Consider the following 20496-nt stretch of genomic DNA (forward strand, 5'->3'; position numbering starts at 1 on the left):
CTCATCTCCCGAGGGGCTTGTGCCTATTCCCTGAAGGCTGAAGCAGGATTTCCATCCAGCAGATGGGCTTTGAACATGGCCCCACTGGGAGCTGGCCTTGCAGCAGAAAACCTCCAGCGTCCTCATCCAGTGTCTTCCTCTGTCAATTCCTCCAAGTAATTCCACTGGTTCCTCAAGGTCTTGCTCTCAGACGTCTTCAGGCTGCCCCTGGGCCAGCGCTGGCATTGGCTGCTGGACGCTGCTGCTCTTATCCTGTTCCAGGGCATTGTGACTGCAGCGTTGATGTCACTGCATTGCTGGGTGATGTCCGCCCTGTTGGCCAGGCAGCTGGTCTGGATGATCCCTTCCAACTGGCCTAATCTTTCTGATCATTGCATAAGATCAAAGAGTATTCATGCTGCAGAGGTTAGTGCTGCTGAAACAGCTCTCAATTGACAAGAAGTCTGAACGCAGCAGTGAAAGCTGTAGAACTGTTAAGGGTAGAATAAAGAGAGATGTCCATACTCCTTCAAAGCAGTAGCAAAGCGGCAATGAACATTTGGAAACACTTCTCCTGGTGTATGGTGAGGGCCAGAAGCAATCTTTAAAACACTGGCATTAGATTAGGAAGTAGGAATAAAAGAAGGGGGGTAGGCTGTTGGCATGATTCAATTGTTGTTTTTCAAACTATATGAATACTTTTGGCATGAAGACTTTCTATGGGACATAGAGCTTTCATGGTGAATGATTTTTCAGTACTGGGTAGGGTGTTTGATTTCTGAGTTGCATTTTCAGGTAGGAAGATTGGGTCCACTTGGTTAGGCCTGTAATTATGACTGATTTTGGAATAATCTTGTGTTTTCTAATTCATTATTATCCAAATCTTACAAAACTCATATGTGAGTGTAATTCTCAAAAAATACTGTCTTTTTTGATAATGTCTTTTCAGTGGTCTGGTACTCAATCGAGTTTTAGAACATCCAACTCTGTCTTGTGAGACAGGCATTTTGCAAGGCGGAATTTAAGTATGCAACCTCAATGATGGTGCTGCAACAAAGTATTAAAAGGATATGTGGTAGTTATGGGGCTTTTTCAGTTTGTCTTTTGTTTTGTATTTTTTGTGGGGGGTGGTGGTAGTGGTTTGCTTATTTAGTTGGTTTGGTTTGGTATTTTGAGGGGGGGGAGGTTGCAACACCTTTTGCATTCCGGTTATACTGTAGAATATACCTATTGAGGGAACTTGCTAATTAATTTCTTTGTACATAAAAGCTTGTTGATATTTTAATGTCATTATGTTTGCACTCAAATTTTACATTTGGATTTTGAAGTACGAGGCCGGCAAGCTACGTTTGGGTTGGGTTGGCATGGCTTGTTGCAGCCTTACTCAGCATGAATTTGTGAATTTTTTTTTAATATATCATCAGTGCTGACATGAACAGTAAGTTCCCATTGACTTCATGAAATGTGTCATTTTCTTCTGCCCTTTTTCTTTGTTTAGTTTGTTTTATAAGTGTTGTTTGGGTTTTTTTCTTCTTTTGTCAGGTGTGGGGTTTTTTTGTTTTCTTAAAGGAATCCGATGGTATTCTGTATGTAAATGCTTGAATCCCTGACAGTTTGCAAAACTGTTAAACCTGAGGCAGCTGTACTGTGTCGCTGAAGTTTTGAGTTTCAAATGTAGTCTAAGAGGACTATGGTCAGCAATAATCAAAATAATTGATTTTATTGCATGGTCTTGTGGCTGATTCATTACATTCTTCTCTGGAGACTTTGTAGTAAGGTAGAACTTGTCACAGACAATATGTGGAAATAGTGTTTTTCTTTAAAGGGAAAATCTAGACCAGGATTTACTATAGTTAGTAATTGTTGAAATCAATTATGATATGGAATAATTAGTTCTGGGCTTAATACTATTACTTGTTGATATATGTGATCTCTGTGTAGGTCCCTTCCAGATCCCTTTCACCAGCTGGCAACAGAAGCAGGACATCTTCATTTACAGATCAGAATGATGAAGGCACTTTAACACCAGACAAAGAGGTCAGTTGACAACTGCTTTTCTGTATTTTTCAACTTTAACTTTAAAAAAAAAATCTGTCTTTGTGTCCTTGATTAACTTTGGTTTTTATTCCTCAATCTCACTATTTTCTTTGCATTGATAGATGTGAATAGTCTAATTTTTAGGTTAAATACTGAATTGTTTAGTAAAACAGGCCTTTAAGCTGTAGTGGTGAAGCCCTAGATTAGGAAACCTTTTAAGACCTTCTTCAGGTCTTAGAAATCTTACCCTGAACTGAACTTGAGGTAGCAGGACAGAAATTACGTTCAGAGAGACTAACTTAGTTTTTTATGCCTCGTTTGGTTGAAAAGCTGGGGGAATCCAGTTCACTGCACAGGTAACTTGAGGTGGAGGAGCCTAAAGGCTTAGACTGAGCTCTTGTGAATGTTTATAACCATATCAGTAATAATTATAAAATCTACCCTTTCCCTGCACCCCCACCCCCCAAAAGAAACAACCGACCAGCCAGCCAAAAAAACCCCAAACAAAACCCAAAAGCCCAAACAACAAACCAAACTGATTCTAAATTATCAATCCTGAAAATCCTTCTCACAGAGCAAACAGAGGACATAATCCACACTCATTTTCTTTTCATGTTGAATACTATGGCTTTTTTGAAGTGGATTGATTAAAAAAGAAAACAAACAAACAAACAAAAAAAGCCCTGACTTAGCAAGCATGAAAATAGGCCAGTGGAGTAAGGCAGGGAACTTCTGTGATTCTGTGAACTTTATCACAGGAAATACTGAATTTCTAGCCAGAAAATTCAGCTGCTGGGTTTTGCTGCAAAAAAGATGTGCTTTCTTGCAGTGGGACAATCCATTTTAAGACCATGTTTTGTTAGGAGAAATACCTGAAATTTGTCTTAGATTCTATTATGAATGCTACCAGTGATTACAGCTTGGCAGTTTGCTTCCTGCAATGATAATAGAAAATAAAGGAAGAGTACCTCATGATTTTGTTGTGTATTTTGGAAATGCCGTATTGAGTTTTCTAATAAATGCTTATTTTCTCTACTGTTCTGTATATATACATATATATGTATGTAATGACTTCCCTCTGTCCCTGGAGCAAGGTTTTCTGTTAACTGATGCCCCAGAATGTCAGCAAGCAGTGTCACCCAGGATAAATACTGCATTCTATTCTTAATGCAGAGCATAGAAGTGGCATATTGCTCCATAAGTACTACCACTGTAGCCTAGAAGGAATGAGTTGGTGCTAAGAGTCGGTGTCATCGGTGACCAGTGCAAACATAAACATTCCCTTTTTTTTTTTTTTTTTTAATTTTATTACATGTATCCATTGTAGGATATACTGGAGGCCTGTTCTGGCCAAGGTTTTCAGACTTCTTAAGCAGCAAAAGCTCATTGGAATGTGAATTTTGAAACCATGAGACACAGTGATGTTCCTCTGTGGGGCTGATTCACTGTTTTTTGTCTCTTTATTAAGTTGTTGATGCCTCTCATTAATTTGGTGGTGCCTACACAAAAGGAAGAAATCTTCCTCTCTCTTTTCAGTGCGAAATAAAGGGAAAGATTAAGCGGTAACACTCCTCATCCCTTCTGTTATACAAGTACCAACTGCTTTTCTGCTCAAATAGTATAACTCTCACATTGAGTGAAAGGCAGAATACTTTTCCTTAACTTGTATTTATTTTTGAGGATGTTTGCTTTTATACCAGATCTGGAAAAGGTTTGTGAGCCTTAAGGTTTATATGCTTTTACAGTTTTATCACTTGATTTAGTGAAAAATACTAGCAATACTTTACAGTTCAGCTAACATTTAAAAAATGAATACATTTCCAAATGTTGTTGGGTGCTACTGATATGTCACCTGTATGTATAAATGCTTTCTGTAGTGTTCATTATTTCTATGGAGAACTAAATTTTGTCTTGTACTGCTTCATTAGATATATGTTACCCCCCAGCAGACTGTTTTTTTTCAGACTGCTTTTCCAGACAAACAGGAGAAGCAAAGAATTCCCCACAGGACATGCCAAGTTATGTTAGAAGAACATTGTGCTCTAAATACAGTGGTTACACTGAAATGATCAGAGAGGCAGAAGGAGAAATAAGATTAAGAAAGGAAACAGAGTACTAAAGTGACCTCAGACTTACAGTTATCCTTGGGCTTAGGGAGCTGCTAAGAGAATTTTACTTGTGAAACTTATTCTGTAATTAGAAATTCAGAAAGTAGTGAAGCTGCTAAGGGAATGAAAATATCTTCTTTTCCTGTAAGGAGTGATTTTAAGTCAAATGGAAAGTTTCAATGAAAGACAGATAAATTTAAATGATCAAGGTGTGAAATCTCCTTTCTCCAAGTATATCTCATAAATGTTAACAGAATGATTAAAAGCAATTTGTTGTTGTAATTTGTTTGTTGGATTAAATTGTCATAAAATTCAGTTCAGTGGCAGTATTACTATGCTCAAAGAAAATGCATATATTACATACTATCTCTGAAAACATATGCCCTGATTATATGGGGGTGTGATATCTTTTGGGAGGTGTTTTTTGCAAGTGTTCTCATTTGATCAGGCAGTTACTTTATGTACAGGTGTCAATGGGTGGCAATGAACTGCAGTTGGACAACATTTAATACACTGAAAATATATGGTTTTTGAAGAGTATCATATGCTGCAACATTCTTGCAGTACCCGAATAATTGCTACCTCTTTTGGTACTGAAAGCTAAGCAAAATTACAGTGTTTCATCGTTCTCTTGTATGTTCTCTGTCCTCCCTCTGGGCTTATTATGTTTTAGTATATCTTTAATAGATGATGTTTTTGGATTTTTAGTGTAATATCAAAGTTGCAAGTATTGAATGTGACAGCTTTGATTTAAACTCAGAATATTTTTAGAATAAAAACAATTTCAGAGTGATTTGCATTTGTAAATGACAGCATTAGTCTGATCAAAAGAATTACAAGAAAACATAAAGGCAAACATTCCTGACTTATATTCTTCAGTGATAAGAATTTTTTTTTAAAATTTCCAAAACATTCTTGGTTTAAGAAAAAAAACTTGTATGCTCCATTCATGGAATACTAGGTAAGTTTCTTTTTTCATGCCTACTTTCTTCTTCAGCTTGTATTTTAGTGGAGCTGTGGATCTCCAGAGGCAGTGTTCCGCAGAAGCTCATACTATTTTCGTGTATGAGTAAAAAGCAGAAGTCTGTCTGGTTCTGTATTCTGCTCTTGCCAGTAACCCATAAAATATGTCTACAGTGTGAGATAAAAGCATATATTGGTACTTCCATAGAACCTTTTCAGGCAATTTGAATATCACGTGGTCTCTGAGTTGATCTTGATGCCATTTGAAACAGCCCTGGATGATTAAAACATGCTTACTTCGTGCTTCCAGTCTTTCTAGGAAAGAATAGTGTTTGGTTTTCAAACTGTTAATGCATTGACTTTTGAACAGAATTTGAGGTGAAATACATGAGTTGTATTCAGTATAGTTCCTAGAAGTTCAAAATTTTCTTTAATATACTTACAAGCCAGGCTGACCTGCAGAAGATAACAAAGCTAGTTTGGAGCCATCAACTGAGAGCAAACAGCTGATAGCTTGCTGTGGATGACCTGCTAGTCATGCAGATCCAAGTATCACTCACATCCTCATGAGTGTTATGGAAGTGACAGCAGAGCACAATATATATAGCTCTTCTTAGAGCTAAAGATAAACTAGCTAAGGTGCTTTTCAGTCTCACTTTAGTGCTATATCATGACTGTGTTTTTTAGATTAATTGAAATGTTCTTCTAGTGTGGGCTATTAATAAAGCAGAACAAGTAAAGCTGAAGTAATATTCCTTCAGTAACTGTGTTAAGGCTGCATCTTTCCAGTATTCATAAATGTCATTTGAAGTACTTGTAAATAGACGTTGCCATGCAAAGAAGTTAGTGATTCAGATACGTCTGTATTTTTTTCCTTTCTGACATGCAAATTTAAAACGAAATTGTGGAGGCTGCATAACCTAGTTTGTATCTAAAGCCTGGATTTTACAATTCCTGATGCATAGACCAGCATGTTTAGATTGCTCATCAGAATGAAAAACAAACCAGAAAAGAGTTGTGTTTGGTTTCTGTACTACCTCCTTCTGAAAATGCAGTTCTGCACTTGCAGGTTCTGGGGCTTTTTTAATTGCAGAGGGAAGCCTTGAACTTTCAGTTCTTTGGGTTTTCCTATACCCTGGTCACAGGAGGGTTGAGGCATGAAAGGTTATGTTGCAAATTGCACAATCCTTCTATAAATAAATATTTGTGTTAATCAGCAAATCACTGAATTATTCACAACTTTTTTCTGGCATTCTCCAACTTGGACAAATAACCAAATTTATGTATTTATTTTGCTGTGGGGAATGAGTTACTTGTCAGTAAGAGTTGAAACTCTAAACCTTTAGCCTGGTAGCTGGCACCCCCCAGGTCCTTGAACTAGATGAGCAAGTACTGGCTTGTCTCTTAGACAAGCTTATAGCCTGATCGCTTTCCCTCTATCTTACTGTGCTTGTATACAACATAGCAAAACTGTCCATGTACAATTACAGAAGCTTTTAAGCATTAACATACTACAAATGCATATATACCATAATACACTTTGCTAACAAAATTTATTAATTTGCTTGATAACAGTTTAATCTGAAATTTGGAACCACTGATTCTCTTCTCTTTTTTTTTTTTCTGGAAGGGAACAATGACTGCCTTTGGCTATCAAATGTGTATTATATGTATGTAACATGCATTGATTCAACTACTGCCATCTCCAGAGCAGTGAGACCCTGTTAAATTCTAGGTTTTGTTTCACAGTGTGTTAAGGAAGCCCTTTGATCTAGGGATTGCATGCACTGTGGCCTTAGCACCCCACTCATCAGAATTTTAGCAAAGGAAGATTTGAGCATGGTAATTCTTCAGAGGGAAGAGGAATAGCAAGAATAATATGAACACAGTTGGGTCTGGAGATTAGAAAGTCAAGAAAGAGCAAGTAAGGCAGCTTAACATAGGCCAAACTTGAGGGCTACAGACACTGTTCATAATTTTGGAAATACAAAGTTTATTTAAAAAATAACTTTATGTATGGTTCTTTGGTAATACTGAAGGAGACAGCATCATCTGCTGCCTGGCTTCATCACCTAATTTGCCTCATTTGTAACTTTCTCTTCAAGATAGAAATGTTTGTTGGTTAGTAAGATTTTATTTGCCAAAAAACGAGTAGGAGTTAAATATTGTGACAAAAGATCAACAATATCGTAGCCTTAATTTGGTGCCTGAGATTAAGGTCCGTATGGGGTAGGGAGTTTATTTACCCTGGAGTATATCTGAAACAGAACTTTGGAAGATCTTAGTAGTATTCATATAGCAAGCTTCAAGTGTGATTTAATGGCATTCAGAGGATTAGAGAAGGTTAGTTAAAGGTTTATTTACATCTTTCCACATTCGGTCTGTTTCCAGTATGCTTCAGCCCAGTTGGCTTCCTTGCTTGTCTAGTTCTATTGATCGCATTACTGGCATAGTGCTAATGTGGTGCTAGTGATACATTACACAGTATAGCACCAGATATGTTTAATGTTTCTGAAGCTACTAAGATAATTCAGAGTGGGTTTTAGGCCAGACCGTGAAGTGCAAGTGGAAATATTTATATCTGTGTAATTTTGGCAGACTAGCAGGTTGTTTCTTGCCTTTTCTCCAGGCATAGGTGAATAGGTCTTAGTGCCTCCCTGCCCTCCAGATTTAACTAGACAGCTGGTTTTAAAGCCATACTGAATAGTTGATTAAAAAAATTAAAGAGTGCAGATAAAAACACAGGTATATATTAGAAAGCATTAGGTAGTGTAATTCTAGGACTCATTAGACAGCTCTGTTTATAATTTAGCTGTAAAAACATAGCAGGTAATGAGCTGCTGGAGTAACAAAAATACTGTGAGCAAGCACTTAAATATTATTGTTGGGCACCCAACATCTGAGAGTGGAGGATGAACTCACTAATGAGAAGATGCAGCCGGTTCGAAATGTGCTAGGAAATGCCTCTCTTGGACCATGACTGAGTATAGTCTGTTTTTGGTAGCTATTTGAAGTGTGAATCTCTTGGCTGCTAGGGAGGAAATGTTTTGCAATTTCATTTTGATGCAGTGGTTACTGTTCTGCCCCAGTATTGTTGTCTTCTGCCCCTCTTTATTTGCAGGGTTGGCTCCTTCTCTTTTGCACTGTCCTTAACTCAAACCCTTTATTCACAAGTAGGGTGAAGCTGAGGTGATCTAGTGATGTTCTTGGATCGGGGTTCTGACTAATGTCTGTGAAACTCAACAGTGTTGTTAATTGCATTCTACTGTTTATGTAAACTATTAGTTGTGATAAAGAGGGTGGAGTTTTATGTCTGAAAACTCAAGCAGTACTGCATCAGTTTATATTCACAAGCTTTTTTCTTTCTTTTTCTCAAAACCATAACAGTTAGTAATGTGGATTGGCATATTTTAGGCTGTGGATAGCTTGGATCTTTGATATTGCTAAAAAGGAGTTACATACACTCGCTAACACTTGCCCACCAGGTAGTTTGAACGAATTTTTAAAATTACTTTCCATTGTTTAAAGCTCTCTGTCATCTTACCCTTAAGTTTTGAGGTTTGTAATTAATGTTTTGTGAAAGACTTACTGTCTAAGCCTCCTGTCAGAACTTGGCTGCACTGACATGGTCATGGACTTCAGGGGATGATTGAAAATATAACAATTCATGGATGCTTAAACATACTGATGGTCCTATTTTTTTTTCTTTATTTCAGGTGAAGAATAGTAACTTGTTAGAGATCAAATAGGAATTCTTTTTAATGCAAGTTGCTTGGTGTACTATTTAATGGAATTAGGATTAAGCAAAACAATGCTATGGTGAAAAGTCACAACTTAGTATTTTGAGAAGCAAACATTAGCATACTGTTACTATGAAGAGAGAATTTGAACCATCTGTGATTCCTGAAGTTCTTGACAGTCATGTTTTTAAAAGTGACATAACTAGGCTGAAGATAATATATGTTACATATTGAAAATGTTCATAATCTTTTGGGTAATAATGTATGTCATAATCCATTTATGAGTGCTTTGCAAACTGTGTTTCATCTTGGTAACTGGTCTTCTCTAAACATACAAAGTAATTTTTATTTTAAAGATCTCATTATTTTATTTATGGTTGAGAATTTGCATGCTTCTAATTCACAAGGCCACCAAGCCTGCTTGTAGTACTGCTGCTATATGTTTGTACACTTGTGTATTCGTAATATTTGCCAGTTCTTTTTCTGGCATATACCCTTTCAAGAGGTCCATAAACAAAATGCATAGCATGGCCAAGGCTATGAGCTTCTACAACCATCACCACTTAACAAAGATTTTCTAGAATTACTAACACCTGCCAGCTTTCTTATTTGTGTTTTGCCTAAAAGCTCAGATGAGGAAAGAAACTTTTGTGGGTTTTACACACTTGAATCAATATATAGCTGGAGCTTTAACACAGCTTACTTGTAGGAATTATACTTCTAATGGACAGAGAGAGAGGGTTGGGTGTCCAGTCTGACCAAACTCAGCATGTGGCTGCAACCACAGTGGATGCACTGGGCAAGTACATAACTGAGAGCAAAGAAGGCTCAGTGGTATCTGAAGATAAGTCATCCACGGAAGTTTAAAAAAAACCTACAATATCAGTGCCTGAAACATTATCTTTGGCTAAACTAGGAACTTTTCAGTTGTGTGTTTCGTTACGTCTAAATGATCAAAACTGTATTTTGGCTGTTCTGAAATGATCTAATGCATATTTTCTGGTTATGTCCTGCCTTTATCAAGTTCTGTGGTCTCATAAATTGCTGTATTATTTTCTGATGTTTTTAATAGTGTGGAAAAATTGAGTAAAGTCATGCAACATTCTTTACCTTACTACTTGATTTATTTTCATTTTCCTGCTTTTTGCATTGAATGACAGCTGCTAGCTGGGATGATAGCAGAACCTGCTTTTCTCTCTGAGTATACTATCTTTGCTTTGGATCCCACCAAACAACCTAAGCCACAGAGTGACGGTGTGGTGAGTCATCCCACCCCTCTTAGCGATGCCTTTAGCAGGGGGAGGAGAGTACTGTACTAGAAGGCAAACCTAGTGCTGCTTGTGGCTTGTTCTCACAAAGGCATCTTAACTACCGTGTTGCTAACCCTGCACTAAATTTCACAGAGGTAGTACCTGATAGCTCCTGGCTGGTGTGCTGTATGATGTGAATTTGTTGTAACATAAAAAAATTAACACATTTTCTGTTATACAGGTAACCACACTCTACACAACATTTAAATGATTGTTGCACAAGTTTGTACATTTGCTTGGAATTCATTAATGCCTTTGAAAGTCTTATTCTTCATTCTTATGTAAGTCTGTATGTATTTCAAGATAAATGGATATGATAGACAAAAACAATCTCAATGTTTAAAAATTACATGCTTTTTGCTGTGTACAGTGAAAGCCTCACAACATCATTTACCACTAATGGTAGCAGGAAATAATTATCTCACATAGACACTGAAATTCAGCTACTTCTAGTTGGTAACTTGGCAGCTATTATTGTGAGGATAGTCTTTTTAATAATTAGATTTTATTTTTAATATCTGTTTCTTTGCTGGAAATGTTCTCATAGTACACGAATGGAAAAGATCAGAGAGAAGAGAACAAGGAGTGGAGAAAAAGGAGGCACAGGGAGGAAAGCAGCCTTCTACTTCCCAACACAGGCACATACAAACCTGTATTCTTCTCGTTATTGTCACAGGAACAGTATGGCATCTTTCACATGCTTCAGAGGCATGGCAATCCTGAGTCCCTAGTGATTCACAACACAGTGTTTCTTAAGAGTCCCAGCTCACTGTCATACTTCATGACTACTTTGCTTTTCCAATTTAGCTAGTGCTTTTTTGCTGCTTATGAGGAGGCTGAAAATGAGAAGTCACTGAAAGCTATAACAGGATAGAAATTTGATAAGCAGAAGGACCATATTGTGTTGGACTTGTCTCTCTCAAGCTAAGCAAGATTGGACTGAAACAATGGTTAAAAAGGTGATCTGTGGAAAGTCTTAATTTGTTGTAAAGTGTTGTACTTGCTCAGAGCATGCCCTTAGAGCACAGATTTATTACTAGCTCAGCCATGGTGTTCTCAGGATTGAGCTTTTTGATGGGGAGCAAAGAGGATGTTCAGACTGTGCTGAAATCTGTAGTTTTGAAATAGTTACTAGATTATTTTTTTTTTTGTTTCAGTTCTAGGTATTTTGACCATATTCCAGGTCCAGTGATCACTACTTAAAGTTTCACTGCAAATTTAATTAAGCTTTTCTACACTAACAGCAATAAGTTGTGGGCTATTCTTCACTATGCTACAGAACATCGCTAGTACAGTTGCCTTTAGAAAAACATATTTCTGTGAATGCTCAAGTGTTGTCTTTATATTGAATCACTGACTTGTATATTTATGTGCAAGACTGCATACATAGCAAATATTATAATGCAAGAGTTATTGTTAATGTGTTTCCGATGAGTATTAATAATGCATTACCTGTAAAACTGACTTTGCTCTCTGAACTTTTTGAAAGCTCTAGAGCTGTACTTTCACAGTAAGAATTGAGGTGGAGAAAATAATTATATAAAAGTGTATAGGGAAGAGGAGGGGCGATTATAATCAAATATATATTAAAAAACCCCATTATATACATTTGGGAAACCTAGGTAAACTAAAGATGCGGGAGAGGGAAAATTTCATCAGCATACACAAATGCGTATTAATTGTGCTAAAACAGACCAGTATTTTAACTGTGTTTGTGCAAGTGATATGTGACAAAGCAACTTGCCTGGTTGACATGGGGTGGACGGTGGACATTGACTACATGGACTTCTCCAAGGCCTTTGATACGGTCCCCTACAGTCTCCTCCTCGAGAAATTAATGTGTTATGGCCTAGACAAGTGGTCTGGGCAGTGGGTGGGGAACTGGCTGACAGGCCACACCCAAAGGGTGGTGGTAAATAGCTCTTTTTCCAAGTGGCAACCTGTCACTAGTGGAGTCCCCCAGGGATCAATATTGGGCCCAATGTTATTCAATATCTTTATAAGTGATCTGGATAACAGCATCAAGTGTAGTGTGATGGAGTTTGCTGATGACACCAAGCTGAGTGGGGAAGTAGGCACTCCAGAAGGGAGAGCAGCTGCTCTGCAGGGAGATCTGGATAGGCTGGAGGAGTGGGCCAGCAAGAACCTTATGAAGTTCAACAAGGAGAAGTGTAAGGTCATGCACCTGGGAAAACATAATCTGGGAGTGCAGCACAGACTGGGACCCACCTGGCTGGAGAGCAGCTCTGTGGAAAGGGACCTGGGGGTCCTGGTGGGCAGGAATCTCAACATGAGCGAACAGTGTGCTGCTGCGGCCCAGAAGGCCAACAGGATGCTGGGTTGCATCGAAAGGGGCATCACCAGCAGAGATCAAGAAGTCATTAGCCTGCTCTACTCAGCGCTTGTCAGGCCACACCTGGAGTACTGTGTGCAGTTCTGGTCCCCGCTATACACAAAGGATGTGGACAGGCTGGAAGGGGTCCAGAGAAGGGCCACCAAGATGATCACAGGACTGGGAAGCCTGCCATACGGGGATAGGCTGGGAGAACTGGGTTTGTTCAGCCTTGAGAAAAGGAGGCTCAGAGGGGATCTCATCACCATGTACTGGTACTTAAGGGGTAGCTACAAAGAAGATGGAGACTCCCTTTCTACAAGGAGTCACATGGAGAGGACAAGGGGGAATGGACACAAGTTGCTATTGGGGAGCATGAGAGGGAAATTTTTCACAGTGAGGACAGTCACCCATTGGAATAATCTCCCCAGGGAAGCGGTTACTTGGCCATGTTGGACACTTCCAAGAGTTGTCTGGACAGGGTCCTGGGCCATCTTGTCTAGACTGTGCTCATCCTAGAAAGGTTGGACTTAGATGATCCCTGAGGTGCCTTCCAACCCGTGATTCTGTGATCCAAGAGAGTGAGCATCGTAGGGAATTGGCTGTAATTGTGGACTTTTTTGGCATAGATGAAGTTAGTATAAACTCTTTACTAACTAAGCTGCTTGGGTGTTGTTGCATGAAGAAACAGTTCCAGTATTCTTGGACAGAGAGGGTTTTTTTTAAAGAGAAATAGAAATGAGGGAAGAAAGTGTATACTAAGCTCTCCTTCCTTCTTCCATAATTTACTCAATTTTGGAATACCTGAGAAGGAGGGAAAACAGTAAAATATATTTAAATGCAGACATTTAAGCTTTTACTCTTTAGGCTTATGAATATTTTTGCCTTTGAGAAATAAATAAGATGAATTAGTTTGATTTTCAGAAATAGGGAAGTAAGGAAACATAAGTGTCACTACAGCGCCCTAATGTGCTCCAGTTAAAAGTGAGCTCTGGTTTATACAGCTTAATTACAAAAAGCAACCTTCTGATTAGAGACTATAAGTATAGCTCTCTTCGGATGGAAATATAGTTCTGTATGTTCTATGGGATTGTGGAGGAAAGACTTCTGTTGGTCTCCAGAAACCCTGACATAACTGCTGGTTTTAAGACTTTCAAAGTGCCAGCCTGTGTTCCGTGTTTCTAGTTTTGCTGGAACATCTCTTAAGGCTTATGAAAGGCTATGGCTTTTAAGCTCTCTAAAGCCTCTTGAATCTGTACTTATATATAGCAACTTCCATTCATGCTTACCTTTCACTGTGTGGACGCCAGACTGACCCTTTGCCCTAGAGCATAGTGACTTAGAATTGCAGCAGCTACATACCTCTGGTGGTCCAGTTTTTAGATGAAGGGTTACCAGTGTACCCCTTTAATGATTTATGCCGATAGATAGTCTAATCCCAAGTATAGATTCTACTTCTGTTCACACACATTGGATACAAAGATTTCAGCACAATTAATAGGAAGATTTTAAATGTGGCTACATTAGTTTTAGTTTTGAAATGGCCTTTTTTAAGGATCTTCGAAGATCCTGAAATGGCAGCTTTTTAAGGATCTTCACAGGAAAGATCCATGGTTTTTATATTCATAAACACCTTATTAGACGTAATAAATCTACTTAATCTTGTGTTTTTAATATAGATCTTAAATACTATTAAATTATTCTTATGAGTTAGACGTACAAACCCTCCATACTTCACTTTAATTCTTTTTACAGGTATCAGAATATATGGGTTTGGAAAGAAGTATTTGTAGTTACTTTGTAATTCTTGGTAAAGTATTTGTCTTCCTCTGTTGTCAGTCCAGTACTAGCACTGAGGATGCATTGTAAATTATAAAGCAGAAGTTAAATTTTTATTTGGATTACCCTCACTATTAATTTTCCAGTTAGGAAATGAAAACGAACAGTTAATGGAGCCGAGAATAAAATGTAGGGGTGCTTTAGTTTAAAACCCAGTAAGAGCTCTTAATCCACTAGGAATAAATCCACTGCAGCAGGATAGTGCTCTGAAGCAGAATGCAGATTTTGTTCAAGCCAGGTGAAGCGCGATTTCCAAATCCAAACAGTCTTCTTGTAATGCTGGTTATTGCTCATTTCGCTTTGTCTGAATCTGGGTGACAGCTCATTTCGCTGGCTTTCTAAACTGTCTGGTTTTCTCTTTATTCTGTGGTATTTTTGTACTTCCTTAAGTTTGCTCCATGTCAAACCTTTCTGAAACCCTGTTATGCTGTATCATTCCTCTTCTACATTTATGTTTATGTATGCTTATCTGCATATCCACACAGAGTAGAAGCTGTGGGTGTAATGTAGCAGATACATGGATGATTTATATTTTAGTTGTATATACACTTAGTTATACACAAGCTGTAAAATCTATCAGGGTACATCTTGATTAAAAGTTATACCTGAATTCCTCATATTTTCATCATAATATTCTCATAATATTAATCATACTTAGATATGTCTCAGTGGTTTGCTTCTCCTGGACAAAAATCATATCGAAGATGGTTTTTAGCATGTTTTGCTGCTTCAGTTTGACGTGTTTTAAACACCAGAAAACCATCTGGATTTATACAGGTTAGAAAACACCTGAACGCAAGACATAGGAAAAGCAGGATAGACACACTAGGAAAAGAAATGGTTGAACTCTGTTAAAAAAAAAATCCCAAAACCCAAACCCCAACCAAAAAAAAAATCCAAACAAAAAAAACCACCCAAAACTATTGTTACGTTGAGTTTGGGGTTTTTGGGGGGCAGGGTTTGGGCTTGGTTTTTGTTTTTCTTTGGGAGAGCAGCGGAATGTACGCATGAAGTTTTGCACAGGATGTTTTTCCTGGAAGTCTGATTTTCTTCCTGTGCTTGTTTGGAGTCTTAAACAGCCTGTTACCAGCACTTTCTCCCAGGTAGTTGCCACCCACCCACCCACAAAAACGTACTTAAAGAGAGAAAGACAGTGTGATTCCATAGTTACTCATGTTGGCTGTAAACAGCACTGGTCATCAATTAAGAGTTTTTCCTGCTATCATTTTGTCTTTTTGGTATGTCTTTGATTTGTGCATAAATGTTACATAAATAATCATTACGAATAATTTGAGATATCAGCATTTGCAGATGTCTCATACTAATCCATGCACACATAGCTGCTTTGTAGTTCTGTATATTGCAGCAACCTGTTTTGAATTTAACAAACTAGCTTGTTTGCATGAAGACATCTTAATAAACGTTCAAAAGAAAGTACTAAAAACAAAGGCAAGGAAAAAGCACAGGTGCTATTTCTAGGCATCACTGAATTACAGTCCTTGCAGTCTATTCCTTCTAATAGTTGTTTTTCCTCATGTAGGTCTTAACTAGACCACTACTTCCCAGATGCCCAGAAAACAGTGGAAGTGGACGAGCCTCACCACAGGTATAGGGGTACATGGCGGGGTTGTTTCCTCCTTCACTGCTGTTGTTGTCTTTGTGTTACGTTGGCTTAAGTGCCCTGTATATATCTTCATGCTGGAGTAGGGATGACAAGCACTTGCCATATCAGGATGCTGCGGTGTTTTGTTTGTGCATAATCCCATTAGCTGGTATTGAGTGTTGTCACTGATTTGTGGAGCTTTGTTTGTAGGGACAGGTTAGTAGTATCTGACAGCGTGCCACAGGCTGCCTGCGTTGAGGTGCATCTCAATTCTCACGGACACAGCCAGCATGGGATATGGAGTGTTAACCTTGCTTTCAAGAGCAGAGGGCATATGGCGTGGCTAGAAAGCTAACTTCTAGCTGAAGGAAAAGAACTGATAGGCTTAAAAAAATTGTAATATCACTCGTGATAAAGGTGGAGGTCAGTTTTTAATACGTCTCAGGAAAAAGTTTAGCTTGCTGGAGTTGGATTAGCATTGGCTCCTAGCACATGTGACTCAACATTTGTTTGTGGGGGCAACGTTATGGAGTAAAGCTTTCAGATCACTTCTGTAGCATCAGCAGGATACAGTACCATAGCACAGAACCTTTTGTTTTAGAACAGAACAGCATAAATACTTTCGCTGCATAAATCAGTGATTGCATTTTATATAAAATCATAAAGCCATTTAAAATAAAAAAAGGACTGTTTAAGACAGCATCTGAGAACTAACTATTGTACAAGGACTTTTACAATGAATTTGTTTTCTCAATCATAGGAAAATATCTTTGTGTCTTTGAGATAAATACAGCCTTCTGTTTAATACATCAAGAAGTGAGTCACACTATTTTTTTTTCCACATTTGGACAACAGTAAATGCATCTATCCATTTTAGTTACATATTCTTCACTTTTTAAAGGGGTTACACAGAAATACATTATTTTAGAAGTTTAAATCAGAGCTGTAGTTTATTGGATTTAGCTGCTGCCTGAAACTGCCCACATCTGGTAGCTGCCTGCTTGATTTTTCTGCACAAGGAGGTGATTCTTCCAAGGAAGTGGTAGCTATTTGGTGTCATGCATGTGTCTGGGAACAGTTGTTCCTTTACCCAGGTCAGGTCTCTGTTTCCTGGGCTTTAGGGTGTGTGTCTGCCTAAAGCAGTGCAGAAGTAATTGTTTGCTTTGAATTTTTGCAGCTAAGTGACACTCAGTCTTTTGCCCAGAGGCTTCAGCTCCGGGTTCCCTCCATTGAGTCTTTGTTTCGAAGCCCAATAAAAGATTCCCTGTTCCACTCTTCTTCTAAGGAGTCCCTGATACGAACTTCTTCAAGAGACTCGTTGAATCGACTGGACTTGGACACAGCTGGTCCCACCTTTGATCCACCTTCTGACACTGAAAGTGAAACAGAAGAGCCTCCGGGAAACATCGACAGCCTCAGCAAGGAGCGGTTGCTGCAGCGACTGCGCAGAGTGGAGCGCAGTTTGGGCAACTATAGGGGAAAATACTCAGAGGTAGGCAATGTTGTCACTGTCTTACCTGTCTTACCTGTTGTCACTGTCTTACCTGGGCGGAGAGGGGAAAAGGTTGAGGCTAAGAGATGCTGCAGTAGTGGATAATCTTTTTGTTTTCCTGTTTGGAGCAAATGGATCAACCTACAGCTAACATGGACATTAAGTTATGGTTGTAAGTCTAGTTATTTTTGGCCTAGATAGGCCATATGTTGTCTTGGTAATAAAATGTGGAAATCCTTTTCTTCTCTTGTTTCTAAATAATTTCATTTTGTCAGCAATAGAGATTAATTAGTAGTTACTGACACAGAGAAGGCCTATGATGGTTTCTACGGAAAGCCCATAGCGAGGGGTGGAGTGCAGTACAGAGGTGGGCATGGCTTGTACTCACAAATGTACCTTTCTTCTGAACTTGTTCCTGAAGTACACAATGTATATTCCATGTATATGCGATGGGCAAGCATTTCGTTTCCAATAAGTAAGTTCTACTCCCCATAATTTCCAGGTATTCCATGGAAGGAATTCATTCAAGGACTATTTCTTTTGCTATTTTAGTAACAACTGATGATACAAGTAGTTTTGCTCCCCACTTTCTAAACTGTTGTGAAAAGTAAAGCTTTCCAGGTGGTGGTGTAGAATTTTTAAAGTGTGTGTGTTTTGCATTTAAAACTGGCCAATTGCACTGTTTTTTACAGTTCTTTAAATGTTTGCCCTCAAATACAAAAATTCCTGTGCAGACTTTTGGTTATTACTGTTAAAATCCCTGGAATCTAAAATATGTATATGGCAATTACAGTATTCAGCATATGCCTGAAAGAACAGTTGTCTTCCATTAATTTAGGAATTGTTGTCTCCCGTTAATTTTTCATTCTCATCCAGCTAGCGTAATAAACTTGAAAAAAAAATTCTGTAAACAGTGTTGCCAAAATGAAAATTCTTCCATTTGTTGGTTTGTTTTGGTTTGGTGTTTTGTGGGGCTTTTTGTTGTTTGTGGGTTTTTTTGTGTGTGTTTTGGGGGTTGTTTGTTTGTTTGGTGGTTTTGTTTTTGTTGTTTTTTTTTTTCTTTAGCGTAGTCTATCCAGCAAGTCTTTTCGTTTTCTCCATCAAAAAGGTCTGGGTTTTTTTTCCTGGTTTTCTGAATTTCCATAGTTCAGTTGGAAAAATATTGTTTTGCTGGAGCTTGGAAAAAGGTAGTTTCAATATATAATGAGAACTTCAGATGTAAAATTTGTTTCTCGTTTAAAGTAGGATACTCAAAATACTTAGGATACTTAGCATCTCAAAAAATATGGTAAAGGAAACCATCCGTAGTAGTTTTAGTTCTCTTTTAAGTGCAAAATAAGTATGACTCTGAAATTAGAAGTATTTTTGAATTCTGAAAAATTGTGATTTCTTTGAAATATTAATTTGAAGCTGCCTTTTGACTTAGAGATTTCTGGGTTCGTTGATTTGGACTTGTTTTCATTTAATATTTCAGCAGTTTGAAAACAGAATATTCTATTTCCAAATGCCATTATGCAAGTTCAGCTTTGGACAACTTAGGCAATTGTGATCAAATTTTTAATTACACTAAATTGTGCAGTTACTCATGAAGTCCTATTGTCAGCTTACAATGAGAAATATTGTCCACTTCCAGTGTTTCTTTGTCTGCTGGGTATATGCAAAGCACATGGGATGAGAACATTCAGTATTAGACAGACCTTTTTTTGCTAGACTTGTGAGGGTATTTTTAATGCATACTCATTGTAAAATTAATTTTAGTTAAGCTCTCTGGAACGTGTACCCTTACAAATGTACATCCCTTTGGGGTAACTGTCTGGGTGTAACTTTGATACAGTTGTTTTTTTGACTCTCTCTGTTGAAGCATGGTGGTTCTTAAAGGTCTTTTTAGTGAAGGGAAAACTGTGTGAATGCTGAGTAACCACATTGTTTTGTATGTGGGTTTTACTTTTTTTAACACATTGGAGATATTTTATAAATGGAAAAAGGAAACACTGAGAAAATTTAAGTATGTTTCTGTCAGAAGAGGTTTCTCAAGTGAAGTGAAGAGTTCGAAAATGCTGATAGTGATACAACTAAGCAAATTATTGTGATAGCTATAAGCAGATACATTATCATCATTATACCTGATTTCTGTGTTTTAGCTAGTGTCTGCTTATCAAGTTATCCAGCGGGAGAAGAAGAAGCTACAGGTAAGTGGTACTTTTCATCCTCTCTTACCTGAATGCTTTTCTGAATCCTAAAATGTGTAATGCAGATACTGATTTAATTTTTGGTGCAGTGTGTGTGTGCATTTACACAATATGTTGTGTATATATTTGTGTGTGTGTGTATACCAAAAGACACAGCTGGGATTTCTAAGGAAGCCAAGCTTGGTTTGTCGAAATAACTGTGAAGGTATTGTACTCCAACCTTTTTTATTGTATCAGCTGAATTTGGGTGATAGACTGCCAACCCACAGTTGGCAGTTTATGATAATACTTGCACTACAAGTTTGACTTGAAAGAGAAATACAAATCATTAATTTTTCTGCTTAAATGCAATTCTATGAATATTTTTTACACTTTTATATAAGTTACATTTATTAAACCTGCTGTTTATTCTTCCTTTTTTTAAGGGCATTCTGAGTCAAAGTCAGGATAAAGCACTTCGCAGAATTGGAGAACTGAGAGAGGTAATTTCCTGTATTGGTTGAATATTTACTTTATACCACACATACGTAGGATCTTTCTCTGCCTACCTTTTGATTTTTTTGTTCATTTTACAAAATACTTTCTGTTGCACAGCAGGATATTTTTCATTTGTTTATATGAGGTTATTTCTCTGGCTTGTTTCCCATTCAGCAGCTTATTGTCATACTCTTAAGATAGAACAGTTAATCATACTAACTGAACTGCTTTTCTGTTCATCATGAAATGGGTAGAAATGCATGTGAGTCTTGTGGTATTGTTGGGCCCAGCAGTAGTTGTCTTGTGCAATTTGTTGCTCTTCTAGTATTGAGGAATACTAATGTTAAGAAAATACAACCAGTAGGCACTTTTAAATAAAGATTTTATTGACTATCAATAAAATAATTAAGGATCTAATTTAAAAAAA

General features: G+C 37.8%; 1 protein-coding gene across 4 annotated transcripts in view; it reads left to right on the forward strand.

Moving 5' to 3' along the window:
• GOLGA4 (golgin A4) overlaps positions 1 to 20496 on the forward strand; it is a 72129-nt gene that overhangs the window by 6260 nt on the left and 45373 nt on the right. For 2 of the 4 annotated variants that reach the window (XM_064443894.1, XM_064443893.1), the window contains exons 2-7: positions 1921 to 2016; positions 9988 to 10086; positions 15849 to 15914; positions 17089 to 17403; positions 19545 to 19592; positions 20018 to 20074. In XM_064443894.1, coding sequence (XP_064299964.1) covers positions 1921 to 2016; positions 9988 to 10086; positions 15849 to 15914; positions 17089 to 17403; positions 19545 to 19592; positions 20018 to 20074 — 681 coding nt within the window. The remainder of the gene's footprint in view (positions 1 to 1920; positions 2017 to 9987; positions 10087 to 15848; positions 15915 to 17088; positions 17404 to 19544; positions 19593 to 20017; positions 20075 to 20496) is intronic. The other 2 variants (XM_064443895.1, XM_064443896.1) reach the window with 2 other exon arrangements.

Source organism: Phalacrocorax carbo, chromosome 2 (assembly GCF_963921805.1).
Source record: "Phalacrocorax carbo chromosome 2, bPhaCar2.1, whole genome shotgun sequence".
NCBI classification, from domain to species: Eukaryota; Metazoa; Chordata; class Aves; order Suliformes; family Phalacrocoracidae; genus Phalacrocorax; species Phalacrocorax carbo.